This window comes from Lathamus discolor, chromosome 12, assembly GCF_037157495.1.
Source record: "Lathamus discolor isolate bLatDis1 chromosome 12, bLatDis1.hap1, whole genome shotgun sequence".
Taxonomy (NCBI): Eukaryota; Metazoa; Chordata; class Aves; order Psittaciformes; family Psittacidae; genus Lathamus; species Lathamus discolor.
The window spans coordinates 5800134-5821234 of NC_088895.1; the positions used below are offsets into that span (position 1 = coordinate 5800134).

Below are 21101 nucleotides of genomic sequence, written 5' to 3' on the forward strand. Positions count from 1 at the left end.
TTATGTTTTGTTTTGAAAACCAGCTTGTGCAAGTATATCTCTTAACGTTAATGTTAGGAGTAGATGGGTATCAAGAGTGTTAATATTAAAACTGTTTAAATTTAGTATATCAGCTGTCTCTTATGTGAAAGGTAGCTGTGCTTGGAGGTCTTTAACTGTTGAACAGTTATGTGTATGGTGGTTTTTGTTTATTTGTTTTGTAACAGGGAAGCTCATTTGATTCCTGACCACACAATTCGTGCTCTAGGACACATTGCAGTGGCACTGAGGGACACCCCAAAAATGATGGAACCCATCCTACAGATCTTACAGCAGAAGTTTTGCCAGCCACCTTCTCATCTTGATGTACTTATTATTGATCAGCTGGGCTGCTTGGTCATCACTGGAAATGTAAGGAAAAAACTGGCTAAGAGAGGGCCAGTTCATGATCCCTTTCCTTTATTTTGTTTATTTTACTTTATTGTGTAAAATACTGTGTTACAGGGTGGTTGTTTAGAGAGATTGTATTCAATAAGTGCTACTCACTGATTTGCTTGTTTGGGTTTTTTTACAGCAATATATTTACCAGGAGGTGTGGAATCTGTTTCAGCAAATCAGTGTTAAAGCAAGCTCAGTTGTTTACTCTGCCACAAAAGACTATAAGGATCATGGATACAGGTAACACTTCGCTGTGTCCCTGAATTGTATGAATACTACATTGGATTTCCTTTATACTACCTGAGTGATTTTCACATTTTTCCCACTTTAATTTTATAACCAGGTTATAAATAGCACTGCTTTTTTTTTCCTTTGGTTTTGAAAAGTAATGTATTGTTTTAAGAACAGTAGCATTTCATAATGTGGAGATTCATAAAAATGGTTTTCACTGCAGGTAGTATTGATTTTTTTCCTTTTCTAAGGAGTTAATGTTTGTAGATGGTTGTACATTATCTGTAACCAGAGTAATTAATATCTTAGCCTAGAAAAGCTGATGAAGTTCCACTGGATTTTGTGTTTAAGTGGTAGTTTTGTTTTTTAATGTGGTCCCAGTACATGTTAAGGTTTAAATCCAAACCATTAACAATTTAATTCTCAGTATCTTAGTCTGCCTTGTAGTGTCTGTTATAACTAAAGAGTGTCACTGACTTTGTTGGGGTTGGCTGAGTATCTTTTAATGTAGTATGCGAGTAACCAAGGATAGTATTCCTTCAGTATGTTTAAGCCTACTGTCTGTCCCAGTGTAATCTCAGCAATCAGAACTCACCCTAGTTCTGATTCTTCTGCTCTAGAGCTTTCCCAATCTAGAAACACAGCTCTCTGCTGCTTTTCATCTGTAGCTGTATCTGGTACAGGAAATTAATTTCCTTTTGGCTGTAACAGCATCATAAAGAGATAAAGCTTACAAATAATTTTTCACTTAAATACTGATTGCATTTCTATTATTAGTGATGTGCTACTCATAAAAATAAAAAACACCACCCAAAAAACTCTCAGTGAAAGAATGGCAGCAGCCTTATTACAAGAGTTACTATCAGCATTATAAAGAAAGCACTGAAAATATAAAATCTTGAGGAATTGCTTGTTCATAACTGTTCTTTCTCCCCAGACACTGTTCTTTAGCAGTCATTAATGCCCTGGCTAACATTGCTGCTAACATTCAAGGGGAGCACCTTGTGGATGAACTACTGATGAACCTGCTGGAACTGTTTGTTCAGCTTGGTCTAGAAGGAAAGAGAGCTAGTGAGAGAGCAAGTGAAAAAGGACCGGCGCTGAAGGTCAGATGTTCGCTGGTTTTAATTGTAAAAAACCTCATGTTTGATAGTGATTTTATATACAAAATATACATTTTTATGTTTCAGTAATTGAAATGTGTTTGTACTGATAAGATTTTCTCACTGGTGTGGTTTGGGAGCTGTTCCCTGCTTCTTAGGGCAGATAGGTAACACTTCTGTTTGAAATAGGTACATTTTCCTAGTAGTAAAAGGAACAATGTGGTGCTCCTTTTTAACCTATCCCCGCCCCCCCATGCATGCTACATTTTAATAGTGCTAAGTTCTTTATTCCTTTATGGGAAGGGTGGACTCATGGTAAATCCCTTTGAAATGAGTCTGTTTGCTTTGAAGATAGACTGCATTTAATCAGACAGCAACTGTTCTCTTAAAAGGGAGCTAACACATGTCTCAAATCTGCTTTTCAGGAAGTCTGTGGTGGAAAATCTCTCTCCATGGGTTTCATTGTTTCTTTTAACCACAGATAAGCAAGTTGAAATTGTGAAGAACATACTGTAAACATTGGTCTAAAATGATGCTTCTAGTTTCCACCCTCCTCCTTTCAGAGATACTTTTTCTCTGAGTTTAGGAATCAGTATGGGAGACAAACTGCTGCAGTGGCTTAAAGCAAAATGTATGATTGATTTAACATGGATTTGAGCTAGGAGGCAGTGTTTCTTTATGATGAAGATACTGATTGCAGTTTTCACTAGAACTCTCTTCACTCAATGTAGAGTAAAAGTTCTGAAAGGTATTCTGAAGACTGGGTTACTTAATTTTCCGGAAGAGATCAAGGAGGCAGAGCACTGCACATGCTTTGCTCCCAAGCATTCTTTGATGGTTTGCTATGTCCTTGCTTCTCAGTATGCCTTTTTATGGACTTAAATTTGCTCACTAACCAGTAAGCAAATTCAGTGGCTTATTTTTTTTCTGTGTCAGATTGGATTTTTCAATCATATAAGTGGTTTCTGAGAGACTTGGGGTTTTTTGGTTATTGATGACAGTTAACACAGATGCCCCTTGGGTATGCCCAGGGATGGGATTCAATGTGTCTTCTTCATCCTCAGTGCCATAGATTATCATAAAGAGGCTGATACTCCAATTCTGTAACAAAAGTGCTAGTAGAAGAGTGAGTTTTCTACACTTCTTTGCTGTCCTATGCTGGGTTCTTGCTATCAGCTTGCATCTGAACTCTGTGCAGCAGTTTGTTGTGTGCAGTTGGCTGTCCTGATGCTAGCAAAAAAAATATATAGTGACTTCTTCCAGTTGTTCCTACCCCTTAGAGTGACTCGAGTGCTGTTCTAGTCACTTCAGAAATATTTAAGGGTCTATCTTTTGTTTTGCTTTATCTTGGACACTACAGGAAAGATAACTAAAGTGTGGTTACTGTTTCATCTGAGGGCTGTTTGGCTTTGTTTTTCTCCCTTGCCCTTCCTTGCTTCTTCCCCTTTTTAATTGCTTCCTTCTGGTTTGCTCCACTTAATGCAAAGCTGTACTTAGCGTGTCTGCCTTGCCTCTGCCCCGTGGGACCAGCGGTTTCTGTTACTGATCTCTTGTAAGGAGAAAGGTGGAGAGATCTCTGCCTCCCATATCCAGTATGTAGGAGTATGGGAGATAGGGCAAGGCCTCAGAGAGCTCTCTGAGCATGGTTGTCTGTGCTGTCACTGTTTGCCTTATCAGAGGTGAGAGACAACGTCCTGTATGCAGTGAATGTTTTCAGATCTCAAACCCTGTATTTAGCCAAGAGCAAAACCTCTTGTATAGAGTACAATTAGAAAGTCCTAAGGAGTCAAAGGAAATACGTATTTTCCTTATGCTTCTGTTTCAATGGGAAAGGCTGCTCCTACTGCTTAAATAAACTCTTGAAAATTGTGTCTTTTATAAACTTGTCATTTTTTGCTTAATTTTGGAAGTCAAATGAGACTTAGTAAACATTTGACACTTGTCTGTGGCCACCCATTTAATATCACCATTTTTCTTGTAGCTGTTGGATGCCAGAATAGATGTAGTATCAATGAGCATTCCCCCCCATTTTAGCTAAAGGCATAATACCTGACTTCCAAACATAGACCTTGTGCTGGGAGAGAGAAAAAGAATCCCTATAGTCTGTGAGGAGCTACCTGCACAGCTTTCTTTGCTGAAAGACTCCAGGGTGTGCCCTGAGGAAGTCCTGGGGATTTCTAGGATGCTCTCTTGGCCACCTTGCGCACATCTGTTTGCAAGATATAGAGCTGTAATTGGCAATCTATGTTTTCATTTGCATAGACAGTAGGAATGTATGATGTCTTGTAGCAGGTATTTTAGAAATGCTTTTGTAGATGTTTTGATAATTTCCTTTTTCTTTTCCAGGCCTCCAGTAGTGCAGGGAATCTGGGAGTGCTTATTCCTGTTATTGCTGTGGTGAGTATCCAATGGTTGGGTTGTTACAAACGGAATAATATTTCTCATATATGTCAAATATCAGTGCTAACTCATGGGCAAATGGTTTGATTAACAACTAGTGCAGAAGTAAGCATCCGTAGAAATGTAGGATTGTGAAATGATATTTCTTGCTCTGATAGGCGGCAAACCAGTTGTTTGTTAATGACATATTTCAAAGTAATTAATGTTTGGTGATTCAGGATTATTAAATTGTTGCTAGTCGTGAATTCAAGAAATTCATCAGCTAAATAATTCTGCAGGGGCTATTTCTTTGAGTAGTGTTTGGCATGTAATCATTCCTTGCATAGTGAGAAAAGATTAGTGCTTGTTAGAGACTTACTGTAAAAGTCATGGAAGCACTTTCCCGTCTGAAATTTTTATTGATGGTATGTCTGTACTGAATAGCTGGTGATAACTGTATTTTTCTTAACCAATGTGACCTTTAAATGGAGTCAGATAGTGCCAGAATCTGAAGCAAGAGTTAATGGTTACATTATGGTGGTTGAAGCAAATATTTGACTTTCTTGCACAATGGATGAAGATCATGAGTTTTGAGCAGTAGCTGATTTGCTTTTCTGCTTGACCTCTTCCCCTTGAATAATTTCTGCTACAAACCCCCGTATTTCAGATGCTGCAGCTCACTTAATTCTTGATAAAATAACTAAATGTAGGGCATGAATATTTAATCTTATGAATATGCTTTTCTTTTTGAATATAGATAGACCAATAAAATGTATATATGGGTGCTAATGACTTCTGTTGTGAACCTTCAGTACTGAAAATTGTACCCCAGATGGTGGGCTTACAAGGAAGCACAATGTGAGGCAGTAGAGACAAATATCCGAGCTTCCTATTCAGTATTAGTTCATCATCATCCTTCATCTAATACTGATATGTCACTGGCTGTCATATTAAAAAGCTTTGTGTATAGGGCGAAGTTAGGTAATGTAAAATACCCAGGAGAGGTTTTGGTTTCTGAGACTGGTCAGGTATTCAGGATTTCCTTATACCTGTTTATTATAAGGAGACATCCTAGCACAAATTTAGAGCTAAACCTCAAGAATCCAGATAGTCTAAATATTTTATTGATTACATTTTATACACTGAAGAACACAAAATGTAAGTTACTTTGTGGTATTTTCTTTTAGTACACTTTTTTCAATACATGGCACTAACCATTTTAAATTGCAGTCAAATTATCTACTGCTACGAGTCCATTCATATAAAACTACCTGTATGTAATATATTTTCTTTTGATACTGGTGGCTTTGTATTAGCTAACATGGCAATAAAAAATCCTTTATGATACTGGTATATTAGCATGTAGTTATACAGCCAAGGTGTAACAGTGTGTTGGAGATCTTTCCTGCTTTTAGGATTGGGCTGGGTTGACAACTCTGCCCATGAACAGAAGGCAGCTGGTACGATGTTCATAGATCAGAAACAAAAAGGGGCGGTCAACAATGAAGCGAATCTGAGTAGAAAGAGGCATGAACCCAACGTTGGTTATGGCTCCAGCCTCTGTGCCTTCCTCATTCACAGTTATTGTGCCTTGATGGTTGAACTGTTAAAGCAAACAAAAAAAAGGGGGTAAATAAAATGAAATTGAGGATCTCTTAAGTATTCTCAAATGATCTGCTCACAGCCTTCCCCCCCTGGCTCCATTTCATGCACGTGGCTCCCTTGTGACACTCTTTCTGGTAACTCTTTTGTGGCAGGAATCCTTTGGTTTTGGTCTGTGAACAAGACTGTTCCTGACTGGCCATAACACTTCTTGTGCCTTTGACATCTGGTTAAACATGTACCTCATTGTAAGAGCAGACAAGTGCATACAGAGAAACCCACATCCCTCCTCTGTCTTCCAGGAAAGATGAGGAAAAGAAAGCTGTTTTAGCTTACTGTGAATTGTTTTTACTGTTGTCATGTTTTCAGGTGATACAGTTAAATCAGAAAGGAAATGAAAAGAGGAGAGGAGTAAATACCCGGTCAATGGTGACTTTCTCATCCGATATACCAGAGTAGTCGCCTTTGTCATTAAACAGGTCTTCTATGCCCATGGATCTCAGATAACCAATCAAGTTATAACTCTTCTCCAGCTTAAATTTAGGCAGAACCACTTCTCTTGTTCTAGTAGAAATAAAACCAAAAATGAAAAATCAGTGAGAAGTTATTTGCGTGACTCCTTTGCTTTAGATATCTGTTGTGGTTTGGGTTGTTTGCTGTCTTCAGCAAGCGGAACACAGAAATACACAGGACTGCTTAATGTACTTTTACTGTCAAATGTTGGAAATCATTACTTTCAAGCTGTGTATTTTAAAAATAATTCCCCTCCCAAAACTGTTAGTTTGTCAGTTTGGTATTTCACTTGCAGTGATTTGCAGTATTTGTGTGTATAAGGTACACAGCTTTGAGCAGTTCAGTGCATGGTTGGATATGCTTCTAATAAATGTGCAACTGTCAGGTTTTCTGGAGTACTAAATTGAAGATTTGTCACTTATTGTATACAATAGAATTGGGTTGGCTTCCTGAATAGCCCGTCAAATCTGCCCTTTTTATCTTTCTATCAAGTCTGAAGGCAGATACCACCCAGTCTGTCACCTAGCACAAGAGAGGCTGTATAATTTTTTCTCTCCCATAATTGTGATGTCTGGGGTTGATGACTGAACGTGTGCCTTTACTCAACAGATGTGTTGAAATGCACAGTGCTGAAATGAGCATAGGCTGCTTTCCATACGATGGCGATTATCCTGCACAAATAACCTGTTATTATCATACTTCTGGTTTTCATCCTCATTGTACACTTCATCAGTAAGAGTTTTTTCTTTAAATCTACAACATTAAATTCTTAATAGCAAGAATTTTGGAACTCTGTTAGAATTTTCCATCTCAGTCATTGTTGATTTTTTGACAGCATTTAAATTCTGACTGATCGCTGGTCCTGATTTGTAATTCAGTAAATCCATCTTTTGGGGGGTTTTGTTTAAGTTTAGTGTTTTTAATCACAATATCGTGTTATCTTCTGTGCTCTTTACTTACCCTTGTCAATCTCATCAAGAAAATACGCTAAGGCTTTAACAAGAGGTACTTTTCAGCAGATACCTGTTTGTCATGCTCTTCTGCCATTTTTCCACCACTTGAGGTGTTATCTGCTTTTCTAGGGCTTTCATGCCTGAAAGCTTGTGTGGAAGTACAATCAGCATGCTGATGTTCCCCACGAACGGGAGCTGGATCACGCCGCAGTCTAGCTCAGGGTCTGCAGCAGCTAGGAAGTTCCCTTTAGTCTGCATCATAGGGACCTTTATTGTTTGCTTCTCATTCAGTCGGAAGCTCCTCTTCATAGTCATTTCCACTGGAAACTTATTCTCCCAGGTTCCTGTTTATACAGGGCAGAAGGCAGATAGAAAATACCCAAGATCCTTGTTTAATAAAATATTCTTAGAATAAGAGTTTGCATTAAGTTTTCATTCATGTGAATAGGCAATTTCTGAAGGAGATTGTTGATTTCAATTAAGTCTGAATAAGAAGACAAATTTTAAAGTGACTTTAAAATTCCTGGGGTTTTTAACATAACATTTGTCTGATTTGAGTGCTCTGAATTACAAAAGCAAAAATTAATCAGAGTGGAGATCTGGAAGAGGTTGGTGTGTGCTATTGTCTTGCTACGAGGAACCTAGACATTACAAAGGTTAAACAGATGGAAAATACTTGTCAGCATTTGCACCTAGTGGAATAACTGACGCAGCTCTATTTTCTGAGAGACCTGATACTTGAAACCCACACTGAAGCATGTTGTTGGGACCTCAAGCTAAGTAATGGCTGCTTTAGTTTTGCATAAAGTTTTAAAAGAGATGCTGAAGGCATTACCTTGACTTAGTCCATTCAAGCCAATTAACTTTGTCTTAACACATCCTGAGGACTTTCTTAATGACCCAGTTCGATGTGATTTCAACACGTCTGCAAGAGCCTGTCATCTGACAGGTTTATGCCCAGAAAATGCAATTCGCTGTATTTTGCAGACCAGAAAGTCCATCAAGGTTAGAAGCTTTCTATGTGAAGATTCTTTGGATACTCCAGATATTTATTGACTGTGTAGAAGAAGGTGCTCTTTAAAAGCAGTGTTCTTACTGATCTTTCTTTAGAACCATGGCTCTGGAAAGAACATTTCTTCCTTCATGAGCAGACAAAGCTAGAATTTTATAGTGGAAATAAGGTTACAAAAAAGGTAACAAAAAAGCCTTTAGTCCAACTTTAATTCTAATAGTTTCTTCATATGTTGGGCTGATAGGGAGCAGTTTGAGAAATGATCAGACTGTGGTTAATGTTCTGAAGGGAATGGGATGTAAAATGGATTATGCTATTCCCAAACAAATTGTCTCACTTCAGGAAAATCCAGTATTACATCTTGCTGTTCTTCAGGGAACAGAATTCACAGTCACAGGACTCTTATCTAGCAAATGACATCAAGCTGCTGTGGGCCAGGGCAGCTTCAGCAGCGCTGTCATCACCTGAGGAATGGGAGACTCTTGTCAGCTCTTCCTAGCAGAAGAGAGGAGCTGGGGAACTTTTTTCTTGGGTTCAGCTTTGCAAGTGTGTTTGTCTTGTGGTAAAACTCTGTTCTCCAGGGGGAAGCTTGTGGCCTTGTGGGGTCATCTGAAACCACGTGGCACTCTCTGACTTTTATGACTTCCTGTTTTGAATCTTCCACCAAGATGTCTTTGGGACCCACCTGCAGTGGCAGATGTGGTCTCCACTGACTGAATTCTCTCTTGTGTTCATGACTGGAATCTCAGAAAAGTCATTTTGGACCTGTCAGAATCTGTCAGTGCTCAAAAGCTGCTGTGATCTATCTTGGTTAAAATACCCAGCTCCTACTTGATAGGGAACTCATAAATGATTGTTCAGATCTCTGCAGAATGGAGGGTAGATCTCAGCTGGAGGTAGATCTGACACCCAGACAAGATAAAACTTGCTGCTTACCAACGTGAATAGTTTCCAATAGTTTCTTGATGGTATTTAATGTAAGAGGAGCTTGAGGCGTCATGGTGTTTGGCAGGTATCCCATTATTCAATTACAGTTATTCAGCACAAGCATCACTTGTACTGAGCATCTCTGTGTATTTGAGAATACTCATAGGTTTCTTAGCTCTGAGAGTTTAACAGAGCTTGTCTGCAATGGTGCAATCAGTGTTAATATTGTAAATGGAAAGATGTGGGGGGAAAGCTAACATGTCTAGGAGGACTAGTGGGGAAACTGGGAATCCCAGGAGCAGAACTTGCTTTTAAAAAGTTCGGTTCTACTCAAAATAGAATTACCAAGAGGCTGTCACTCATTAAAGAATGAGAGACAGAAATAAAGAATAGATCTTTTTGGTTTTGAGGTTTGGAATGACAGTGTTCAGCAGACACCACCAATTCAATTTGGTCTAACAGGACTCCACGGGCAGAAGAAAGAGCCAAAAGTCTTTTTGATCTTGGTGGCTCAAGACTTCTAGTATTAAAACTATTTAGTTTTGGTGGAGTTTTTGTGGTTTTGAGATAACACAAGTATTTAATAATTTCAGACTAAAGCAAAAAGGTATTTCAAATTTTGCCAAATCATGAAAAAAATTATTTGCAGTTCACTTTGCATTATTCTTTTCTTAGGATGGTCTAATGGACAGTACAGCCATGTATTTAATAAGATATAATCATCAGAGGTGTACTTAAGGATATAAATAAATCCCTTTTGGATGGTACTTCAAAATAGGGGACTATTTGGTTCTTATGCTAATAACTGCTTCAGATCTTTTAAAGAGACAAGTGGCATTATTCAAGGAAGTAACACCTTGCAAGTGAGTGGGAAATGGTACGTTTCATTAACTTAGAGGAATGGTATTCCTGTAATGAAATCCTGTGAAGGTGTAAGACAGCCCTTGAGCATTTGTTTCCTGGAAGCAGGATGTAACTGACGAAAAGAAACTCCTTTATAAGCTATGGAAAGGAGTATGTTGTACTCCCAAACACTGTTATCCTTTTGTGCTAATCTGTCTTTCTTAATCAGTGTTTTAAGTCACTTTCATCTGATTATTGTCTTAAACAGTCAGTAAGAGAATTTCCTCTGCTTCCTCAGTTCCTGTTGCATTGGCACCTCCCACCCCTGGCTCATTTAATACCATTTTAAAAGTTTATTGAAAAATTCGCAGGCTTTCAACCTGAGGCGGAAAATCAGTGTTGAAAATTTCACCACAGACCCTTAGTTTAAATGTAAAGAAATAGGAAATAAGGGTGTATAATAAGAATGTCTTTACTTCAAGCTGTTCAGGGATACATGTAGGAGCACATATCAGCAGACAGTTTATGCTGAATTATTCTGAGTAGTGAATGCGTTTGGTTTTAGCTGTAGAAGAATGCTGTTTTGGTTATATTCCTCAGTCCCCTGTGTAGGCTTGTTGACAAGGATCATGATCTGATTGTATGAAAAAAACCCGTACTTAAAGCTGAAATTCTTTATGGTCATTCCTATAAATCTTGACTATTTGGGAAATGTTAAGTGTTTTAACTGAAATGAACCTGTACCATTTCAGTGAAGCCAATAACTTGAAGAAGGACTGAATGTGACTAATAACTTGCACGTGAATTAATACATCAGTGCCTGAGACTCCTACAAAGCTTATGCTTTCTGAGGCTATTCTGCATTCCTGTGTTGTTTTTTAGTCTCACTTATAGTCTGTAAGATTTTTGGATGTGATAAGCATTTGCTGTACTTGTACAATACCCACTAACTTCAGGGTGTGACTGGAACATCAGCGTCCCACAGAAAAATGTAAAAATGGGCTAATAATAGAGATTCTTTTTAATGGGGGAATCAGTAGGCTTCTTTGGAGTGCAGTCTAGTTTCAAGTTCAGATTGGGATTTCTACTGAAGTATGCAGTGAATTGCAAACTGAGAAAATCCATTGCTAAGATAGAGATAGCAGATTCTTACCTTTAAAGTAGAGACAGTTAAGAATCATCATCAATGTTGCAGGGTTTACATTCACGAGAGCTTCTTTTATTAATCCTTTGGTCAGCTTCAAGATGCGTTCATTGGTTTTAGTTATGAAGCTGGGATCTGAAAAATCAGCTGGTTGAGCATCAGCAAAGTAGTATGTTTTTGTATTGTTTCTGAAATCATTCAGAATAGAAAAGTCCTTCTGAATATAAAGATCATTGACAGACCTCAGTGTGTAACCAAAGTTGCGCCTGAAGAGCCGATGAGTGAGCTTGCGGAAGAGGTTATGAACAGTCATGAGCTCGTACTTGGTGCTGGCATTAATGAAGTCCTGAAAGCCAAGAACAGATAATACTTCCTGCTGAGTTTTACCCTTCAGACCCAGAGAAATCATAGCCATTGCAGTGGAAATACCAACAGGAGCCATGAGAATATTATCTGAAGAGTTGGTCTTTTCTGCCACACTGCGGTAAAGGTTGAAGCCAAAGTTTGCATTGAGGATATTGAGGCGCTGGATTCTGGTTTTGCCTTGGAATAGTTCAAGTATATTTCCTTGCTGAATTTCAGAAACTATGTATGGGGCAGCATCAATAATGTCACTGTAGTCGTCTTCACCCAGTATCTTGTCAAGATCTAGGTAGTCCTCTTCCTCCTCCTCTTCAGGAATCAAGTCATTAGTGATAGTGTTTTCTCTGTGGAACTCCAGTGGTAAATTTGGCATATCATAGGTGCCATTTTCATGTGGCTGTGCATCTTTAAGGCTTTCAAAATGCTCAGTGAAGTCCTTGACTCCACCAAATGTGGAGGTTATGACAAGAGCAAGGGCAAGCAAATGAAACAGAAACTTCATTCTGACAGAGCAAAACCTGGAAGACAACGTAACAGTTGAGAGAGCAGAAGGTAACTGAATTTTAGTTACCTATTCCCTAATTTTAGGTCCCTGCTGAGCTCTGTCACAGCAGCGTGTCTATACTTACCTTATTTGACAGCATTTTTTTAATGGAACAGAGCTAAATAGGTGGTTATATCTGTTTTACTTACAGATCGGTATGTAAAAGCAGTTTTGCTTACATGATGCCTCCATCCTGCCAAAGAATTGGCTGACCTCCTCCCATACAAGTAGTTGTTATGGGCATGTTTCAGCAGTAACAAACTCATTACCTAAAATATCTGGGACTCTTTATTTATAACCCTATAATACTTGAAATATTTACTAACTGTGTTACTGGTGTATGCTAAGAATACGACATTGAGTTTGAAGATTCCAGTTTGATAGGAGGAGGGACTAGGCATCCACCACAGGAGCATACCAGAAGGCTGAGATGTACTAAAGAATTAGAAAAACAGACATCCTGTAGCTACAACAAAAATGGGAGTTTTATGGGAGTACTTTTGGAAGAGCAAGGCTGAAATATGCTAGAGTAAGGGAGATCTAGGGAAGTAACACCAAACCTGGAGCAAGATGGGTATCTGCACAAAACACTATTAGTGGGTCTGCACTGTGGGAAGTGTTAGGCATAAACATGTATCCTGGCCTACTCATGGTGTAACTCAGATGTGTAAACTCCGTGTCTGTGCATGCTTTCTGCAGCTGTGTGCGCTCATCTGCTGCTTTTATGAGAAATTGGCTTGATTCTGATTTTTGATTCCATTTTGTGTCAGTTTGCTTTTCTGTAGCACAGCACAGCACGTAGTGCTCTCGGCTTGCTTCATTCTGTGAAGTCTCTGTAAGTTTCTAATCAGAGCTTTGTTTCTCTACATTTGGTGTTACCCCAATGGCAGATTTCTAACCTCACCTGAGAATGTATTTAAGTAGAACCTCCATTTTTTTTTTAAGGGAAAGTTAATCTCTATTTTTATCTACTGAGTATTGGACCATTACATTTTAAAAGATGTTTGTAAAATCAATAATTATCTTAGATATTTGTAGTTTGAAGAGAATGAATCCATCTTACTCAGCTGTAAAGCACTGTTCCAAGGAGTGGGTCTGAGAGACTTTTCACCGTAATATTGGGTTGCAGTAATTACGGTGATCTTAAAAAGGTATGAAAAAGTATAATTCCTTTCTGTGACAGTCAAATAAAGACCAAAATGTCAGTGTTCAATAACTGTATCAGCTGAAACTGAAATGGGTGTCTGAATGCCAGGGTCTTGGCTTCTGCTCAGACTTCTTTAGAAAATAAGACTTCATAAAATAAATTTCTGTTAATAGTACTTTTTGGAATAAAAAGGCAATTATTTACAATATAAATTAGAGCAAAACGTTGAATAGAAGTGAAACAAAAATCTTATAAGGTGTTGATTAAAATGCTTTTTAAATTAGGAAGTAGTCCAAAGAGCTGTTCTATAGAAGTGAAATAAACAGGTATACATACCTGTAGCTCAGTGAGTAAGCCCCGTGCTTGAAAGAAAACATTTTCAAACACGATGCAGCAGGACTGAAGTAACTGAGCTAACAGATGAATATTTAAGATTCTCCCCCCAGGCTCATTTGCCTGAAATCCTGAAACAACTTAAGGGGATTATCCCGTATTAACAAAATTGTATTGTTTTGCAGCACTGAAGGATCCATAGAAAGTGCTCTCTAAATGGTTTTACCGTGACTGAATGACTCGAGTCAGTCTTTTTCTTACTGTTTCTTCATAAATTCATGACTTTTTCTTTCCCCGCCCCCAGAAGTCAGGCCCTTAGGGCTGAGATACTCGGTCCAGTAACCACTGCTAAATGCTTTCTGCTTTTGGCATGGAGGAATTTGCTGTCTGTAGTTCCCAACTTTGCATTCTCATCTTCACCAAAGTTCAGCTCCTGCTTAGCTGCACTAAGACAGTCAAAACTTGCCTCCACTCTGCAATATACATGTCTTTGGTCGGATCTACCTAAAATAACAGCAGATGAAAATGAAGCTTACCTTTAAGCCACTGTACGGGAAGGATGTGTTGAATAGCTCAAGTAAGAGGAATGGCAGGGTTTAAAGCTGAACTTTGACGCTAGTTTTTTGTGTATCTCCCAAAGTAAACATTCTCTAAACCAAACACTGCTAAACTTACTTCGTCAGCCAAAATCCCTCCCTTGCCTAGTGATCTCTGCTGAATTGTATGTCGCTTGTTGAACTACTTTTATGGCTTTGCAGGTACTTGTTCACTTTTGAGGAAGATCTTTGAGCAAAACTTGTTGTGTCTGTAAAGTTCCAAAGTCAAGCACGCACGTAAACTTGACTGTTGCTGACCAGTAAAAGCCATGTCACTGCTATTTTGTGCTGAAATGGGGGGGGGCATCTTAGTGCAAAAATGGGCGAGGCCTCTGGTTGCGATGGTCAGGCTTCCTCAGTCAGCGCTACATCGGTGCAAACATTTGTGTTGCACAAGCAACTTTTTACCATAGTGCCATTCACCAGCTTTTAAAGGGATTAAAGGGGTTTTTTCATGTTTTTCTTTTTAAATGAATCTGCCTCATGATTTATAAATACACCCAAAGCTGGTTTTATGTAAGGTTTCATTGAAATACTGCTGGCTGAAATACTGCTGGCTTTCATACCCCAAGGGAATTAGTATACGTTGAGAGAAAACTTTTAAGCTAGATGAGAACCTAACTTTTTCTTAATAAAGTTTACAGTAACAATATACAGTCATATTGAATAAAGCTGGCAGTTCAGTGAGCTATTCCTTCCACTTTAAACACTGCTTGGACTTCTGACATTTTTTAGGATAGCACACTATGATGTTTGTTACATAAATTGATCTGAAATTGCATACCACGTTGGCTGGGAGGGAAGGCTGTGCTCCTGCACAGGAAGCAGCTGTTTGTGCAAAAAGCATCAGAGAGTTTTAAGGAAAAAGTGTTGAAAATAATGCTCTTTTACTTGCTTGTTTAGATAGTAAATTCTCCAGAACTGATGTCATTGTGTGCGTGGGTGCAGACAATGAAAGATCCCCAATTGGTGCCTCAATGTATTTCCACAAAGCCAATAAACAATAGCAACCAGAAGTATGTTTGACTAATATTTATTTAGGTTTGAGTGCCTTTGCACTTAGGCAGAGCTGCATGGCATTGTCTCCAACACAGTTTAAAGGACCATGTGGCCTCTTCATCTCTGCAGTTGATAGTACACTAATATTATGTATTCTCTTCAGAGGTTACTGTATCAGCATGGTATTATTCCTGTGTTAAAACAAAGGAAATTCGTACTTCAAGCATCTCAAATGTTAATATTTCAGATATTTCTAACAAGATCTAACTTTCTTCAGTACAACAATAGCATTATAATGCTGGTTTTCATAGGTGCTAAAGAATATTACCTTTGTAAATCATAGCAAAGAAGGTACATGAATTGATTCCTTAGGGTGGAATTGAATTGTTATAGCTCCCAGCAGTCTCTGATGTTAATTTTTATTTCTTTGGTAGCTCACTAGACGCTTGCCACCCATCAAGGAGGCCAAACCCAGGCTGCAAAAGCTGTTCCGTGACTTCTGGTTGTACTCAGTGCTGATGGGATTTGCTGTGGAAGGATCAGGTAGTGTAAATTCTAAGAGAACATTGCTGCTCACACTTAAACTCCTGACAACTATGCATCTAACTGTGCAAACCAGTCACAGTAGGCTGAAGAAAAACTGCAGGCACAAAGAGCTAAAAAATGAACAGCCTACATGGCACTTCTCCGACTGGATTTCTTTACATCTTTGCTGGTTTGCTATGAGATTCAGCGCAGTACAACTTGTGCTTTGTTTTTTTTCCCAGGTTAATAGCCTTAGTTAAATATGGGTTTTGAAATGGAGCATTGGACACACAGGGTACAATGGTAATCAAGTAGAAACTTCTTATCCAGTGAGAAACTTGACTTGGAATTACCTAAACATGTTTGTTATCGTTGGAACATGGATCACGTGTATTGAGTGTTTGTGCTTAAGTGCATGAAAAAATGGCCCTAGGAAGTAGTGCCAAGCTTGATAGTGCTGGTTAATTGTCTCGGTCTTAATGTTATTTTTCTCCCTTACCTCACCTTCCTCTTTATACTTGTGCTTCAGGTCTTTGGCCAGAAGAATGGTATGAAGGTGTATGTGAAATTGCCACCAAGTCTCCATTACTCACATTTCCCAGCAAAGAGCCACTTCGATCTGTTCTTCAGTACAATTCTGCCATGAAGAATGACACTGTAACTTCTGTAAGAATTAATTTCTTCTGTTATTTCCTTCATAGTGTCTGTCAATGTTAAATGATATGGTAACCACGATATACTGAAATTGCACAATACCTCTTCAACCTGCCTTCTGTTAGTGGAAAACAGCTTTTTTTACTCTTATGACAGCAGTGTACATGTAACTGGCTCGGATTTAGTTTCACTGAGTGTTAATACAAGTGTTTAGAGTGGTAGCTACCCTGGTTTGATTAGGTATAGAAACCAAGTCTTTGTGGAGATGGAAGCGTTTTAATAATTTTGCATCAGTTTTGTATCAGACACTCAAAACTTGCACTGTTTAAAAGAAATCAGGAAACTTTGGAAGGAAGCAACATATTCAGTCTTTCAGAGAAATATTAAGTGAGCTTTTTCCCTTTTTATTTTCTGGATTGGTCCTGGTATATTTTTTTCTCTCTAGTGTTTGCATGATAGATCTTGCCAGAGGATTATTTGTGGTAGCAGTAAAGTGGATAGAAGAGTTGTAGCTTATGAAATGTCGTTGTCTGGCTCCTAGATAATACAGAAATCTGCCTTGTGCCTGGATACTTAGTTCTGTGACATCAAAGAATAACACAACAGAGCCGTGAAGTTTCAGAAACTGGACAGTATTGATGTTGATCAACCTTACATTCCTTTAGTGTAGGGATTGTATTTGTTCATTGGTATAACTGCATGGAAACTAGCAGTTATTTCAGCAGGGAGCTCGACTCCAGTATTTGTTTCTGTTTAATTCTGCATTTGAAGAATCATGACTAATACAGTACTTCCACTTCAGATAACTTCATGTGTTCATCTCTAGGCTGAATTAAATGAGTTGCGGAGTACCATAATAAATCTGTTGGATCCCCCTCCAGAAGTGTCAGCGCTGATCAATAAGTTAGACTTTGCCATGTCTACCTATCTGCTTTCTGTTTACCGCCTAGAGTATATGAGGTATGGATATGCTTTTTCCACTAATGAATTAACGAAAACAACCCAAAACCAAACCAGCCAACAAAAAAAAACAACTGTGTATGTTCAAGTCAGAATTGCCAGACACTAATACAAATGAGAATCAGTATTTTGGTTGAAAATTCCGAGACTGGGAATTCATCTGTGCAAAAATGATGCCTTTGAGGTATTTAAAAAGGATGGAATAATATAGTAGGGCCTGAAAAACAGAATCTCCTCTGTATAGGAACTAACAGAAGATAAGACAAATGAGTTCTTCAGAAGAATGTGTTGCAAGTGTAACGTCTGCTCTACGCAGACTCTTGTGCTTGCACCTCTGAAGAACAATTGCCTGTTCTGCAGGATCAGTGTAATGTAGGAGCTGGGATTTTGTTGTGTAGTGTACGTTTCTCCCCTCTGTACTGTGTGTTAGGTTGTGCTGGTCAGATGTACTGAATTCACAAGCTGTTTGTTGGGGTTTGGGTGGGGGTTTTGTGTGGGGGGGTTTTGTTGGGTTTTTCCCTTTAAAAGTGTATTCCTGCTAATGTGATATTTCCATCATATGCAAATTCAACAAATGCCAAAACAATCCTAGCCACAAAACTCTTCTTTTTGTAGGGTGTTGCGTTCAACTGACCAAGATCGCTTCCAAGTTATGTTCTGCTATTTTGAGGATAAAGCAATTCAAAAAGACAAATCTGGTAAGATTACCTGTCCAGGTTATCTTGCAGCTTGAGATACTTGGAAATTATCTCCAGACATGCAAAACTAAAACAAATCAGGCAATGACATAACAAAATGATTCATATTCACTAGGCTGCTGTTGCTTTGTTCTTGCCAAGAGCACTAGTTTTGTTTTGAAACAGCTTGGTTCACTGTTGGCTGAGTAAACATAAACGCTTTATAACTGCTAAGCATGGTTTATTAAAGCAAATGTAATTCTGATAATCAAACCTGTCTCTCACTTCCTCAGGCATGATGCAGTGTGTGATAGCTGTTGCTGATAAGGTGTTTGAAGCATTCCTGACAATGATGGCTGATAAAGTAGGTTACATGGAAACTAAAACTTTGAATTTGTGTGAATGTTCTCATTTAGTTTATGAAAGTATGCTTGGTTTTTTCCTGAAAAGCTTCATACTTCTCTTTGGCATGCTTTTTAGCCTAAAACTAAGGAGAACGAAGAAGAGCTGGAGAGACATGCTCAGTTCTTGCTGGTGAATTTTAACCACATTCACAAAAGGATCAGGAGAGTTGCAGACAAATACTTATCTGGTCTGGTAGACAAGTGAGTATAGATTTCATTTCCCTGTTCCCTTTTCACATTGACCGATTACTGATTACTTATGTAGTTGCTGAAGACAGTCAAGTGGATTTCTTGGCTGGTACCTCTGCTGAAGCATCTCTTTGAAAACCAACATTCAATAGTTTTTTTAACTTGGGCTCTAAACCCCCTGCTTAAATATCCATGTCTGCTTAGTATTGCCACAGATGGAGTAAAGCAAAATGCCCATGAAATAAATGCAATCTCAACTATGAGGTAGCTCTTAGAGAGATTTTCACTCTGTATTGAACTAGGCTGTTGTGAGCCATGGCAAGCTTTGAGACTTCTGTACAAGCTCACCTATGGATGTATATAGCTCATTCAGCAGCTGTATTGCTTGATAAAATAATTTCCTTCCTCAGCTCTTCATGATTATTGAGTTTCTGAATGCTGTCTTGCTCTAGATTTCCTCACTTGCTGTGGAGTGGAACTGTGTTGAAGACTATGCTAGATATTCTGCAGACACTGTCACTGTCTCTTAGTGCAGTAAGTTCCTTTTTCTTTCATAGAACTGATTTGTTTGTTTTGCGTTTATTTGATAGTTACTTGAGTTCTTATTTTGGTTTTCTTTTATTACCAAGATAGTTAAAATTTTTGTTTTAAAGTCTGTGAAGAAGTGTATTTTCAACTCTATTTCATAGGTAGTGAAGCTAGTGCTAGAAAGTTGTCAGATATGGTTCCTAAGGTCAAGTTTAGCATCAAGAATAAAACAGGATTACAAGTTCTGGGTTGTAATTGTTGAACTGTCTCATTTGAAATAAAAATTTGGTGGTGTTTTTCAGATTTTTATTTTTTTTTTTTTACTTTTTTATTTATGAGTTATGGTTGTCAGATTATAATCATAGAATCAGCTGTGATTCCAGTCCGTGCATGTTTATCCATATACCTTGAATTTATTGCATATTAGTATTTTTGAAGATGGAAATGCTTTATAGGGTCTTATTTTTGTACTAAATGTTGAAGAGGGCTTTGGATTCTTAAAATGACCTGTACTAAAAACCAAACTGCAACACAAGCAGTTTGTTAGAGCTGTTCAGATTGACTTTGAGAGCAAATATTAGCAAAAAGGTTTGGTAAGTCAGGCTTCCTGCCTGGGGCGAGTGCTTCCTGTAGTGTTCAAGTGAAGTGATGGATTTTATCTTCCTGAGAGTTGATAATTGCTTTTGTTTAGGACATTCACAAGGACCAACCATACTATGACATTCCTGATGCTCCGTATAGAATAACTGTCCCTGACACACATGAAGCCAGAGAGGTAAGTGGTCCTCCTTGACTTCTCAAAGACCAGAATAATGCCTGATTATTTTTACGTCTTGGCGATAAATTAGTGAGCTATTCTTAATGGTCTTTTTTGAATCCTTCCCTTGATACATTTTTTTGTAATAAAATATGACACTTGGTACTTGTCTTTCTGAATCTTATTATTTTACTTGAGTCAGTTCTTTGCTTGTCAAGGGTAGTTTATAACAGAAAACTTTAACTGGATGGTGTTACTGCAACCTACTCCCCACGTTACTTGTTACACCATTAAAACCAGTGCCTCTTGTAAAATGTCCTGTATTTTACTGATTGTATTGATGCTCTCTCATTCTAGAGTATAGTCAAGGATTTTGCCGCACGCTGTGGGATGATTCTGCAGGAAGCAATGAAATGGGCACCCTCTGTTACGAAATCTCATCTGCAGGTAATGAGCCTGCTTCTGTGAACATGGGAGTTTTGCTGATCTTCAAAATGAGAATTCTGTGGTGTTTCTCATTTTTCAGGCTATCCCGGCATAATTTTAAATTTCCTGTTGCTTTAGGATTTCCTTTATAGCATTGCAGAGGATAACTAAAATGTTTTTATTCAAGGCAACTTTGATGTCATCCAAACCTAAGTAATCTGAAAATAACACGTTTGTGAACAGTTGATTATCCTGGATTTACTTCAGAAGTCAGAATTTGGGGTAACAGAATCATCTGCCTAGCAAAGTTTAATGCTGGTGCATTAGCTGAAGATATCAGCTGGACTGAAACAGCTGATTAGGATGTAAAACTTGTTTCTTGTTTCCCTCTTGGGAGGGCATTTTCTTCTGTCATTATGGTTCTTTTAAATGTGGAGAAACACTGCTACTATGTGGGACCACTGTAATCTACAGACTTGATTAGAGCATGGGTGTAGTAAACACTGATGTGTGACAGAGTTCAGTGAAAAGCAGTTATAGGACTGCAAGCAAATATTACAAAAGATTATTAATGATGTGCTAATAAAACAAACAAAATACCTTAAAGTGTCTCACTATAATAAAGTGCAGGTGTCTGTTAATCCTTGGTGAGTAGCTGAAGAAGCTATGTGGTCCAGGTTAGGTTAGTGTTGTGTCTAAAGGTGCCTAATCTGGTGCAAGTAACAGAATTTCTGGGGAGGCTGAAGATCTTGGACACTGCAAATCTACCTGAATTTTAGATTTCCTTCCCTAAAAAGGAACCTCAAGCGGTTCTAGCCTTATGTGAAAGGGTAATTGATTACATTCCCTTCCCCCATGGGGTCTAAAGCACTTCC

At 38.4% G+C, this 21101-nt stretch overlaps 2 protein-coding genes across 3 annotated transcripts in view; one reads left to right on the top strand and one right to left on the bottom strand.

The window, feature by feature from the left end:
• The window catches only part of PI4KA (phosphatidylinositol 4-kinase alpha), a 56607-nt gene that overhangs the window by 13842 nt on the left and 21664 nt on the right, over positions 1-21101 (top strand). For both annotated transcript variants that reach the window (XM_065693112.1, XM_065693113.1), the window contains exons 16-28: positions 207-390; positions 554-657; positions 1586-1754; positions 4098-4148; positions 15541-15649; positions 16161-16297; positions 17112-17245; positions 17861-17943; positions 18216-18286; positions 18403-18527; positions 18968-19049; positions 19735-19818; positions 20158-20247. In XM_065693112.1, the coding sequence (XP_065549184.1) occupies positions 207-390; positions 554-657; positions 1586-1754; positions 4098-4148; positions 15541-15649; positions 16161-16297; positions 17112-17245; positions 17861-17943; positions 18216-18286; positions 18403-18527; positions 18968-19049; positions 19735-19818; positions 20158-20247 (1423 nt within the window). The remainder of the gene's footprint in view (positions 1-206; positions 391-553; positions 658-1585; positions 1755-4097; positions 4149-15540; positions 15650-16160; positions 16298-17111; positions 17246-17860; positions 17944-18215; positions 18287-18402; positions 18528-18967; positions 19050-19734; positions 19819-20157; positions 20248-21101) is intronic.
• SERPIND1 (serpin family D member 1) lies at positions 5233-14126 on the bottom strand. The gene is made up of 5 exons (XM_065693114.1): positions 14048-14126; positions 11134-12005; positions 7269-7542; positions 6152-6296; positions 5233-5733 (listed from the first exon to the last, which is right to left on the bottom strand). The coding sequence occupies exons 2-5, from the start codon at positions 11987-11989 to the stop codon at positions 5542-5544; spliced, it is 1467 nt and encodes a 488-aa protein (XP_065549186.1). The 5' UTR covers positions 11990-12005; positions 14048-14126; the 3' UTR covers positions 5233-5541.

Bases quoted from the DNA above. Each gene is read 5' to 3' on its own strand.
- SERPIND1 (XM_065693114.1), bottom strand. From the start codon at position 11,989: ATGAAGTTTCTGTTTCATTTGCTTGCCCTTGCTCTTGTCATAACCTCC. The intron at 7,543-11,133 runs GTAAGAATCTGC...CTGTATAAACAG, and splicing joins TAACTGTCTCTACTTTAAAG to GAACCTGGGAGAATAAGTTT. The intron at 5,734-6,151 runs GTATTTACTCCT...TTGCTTTAACAG, and splicing joins AGAAAGTCACCATTGACCGG to TTCAACCATCAAGGCACAAT.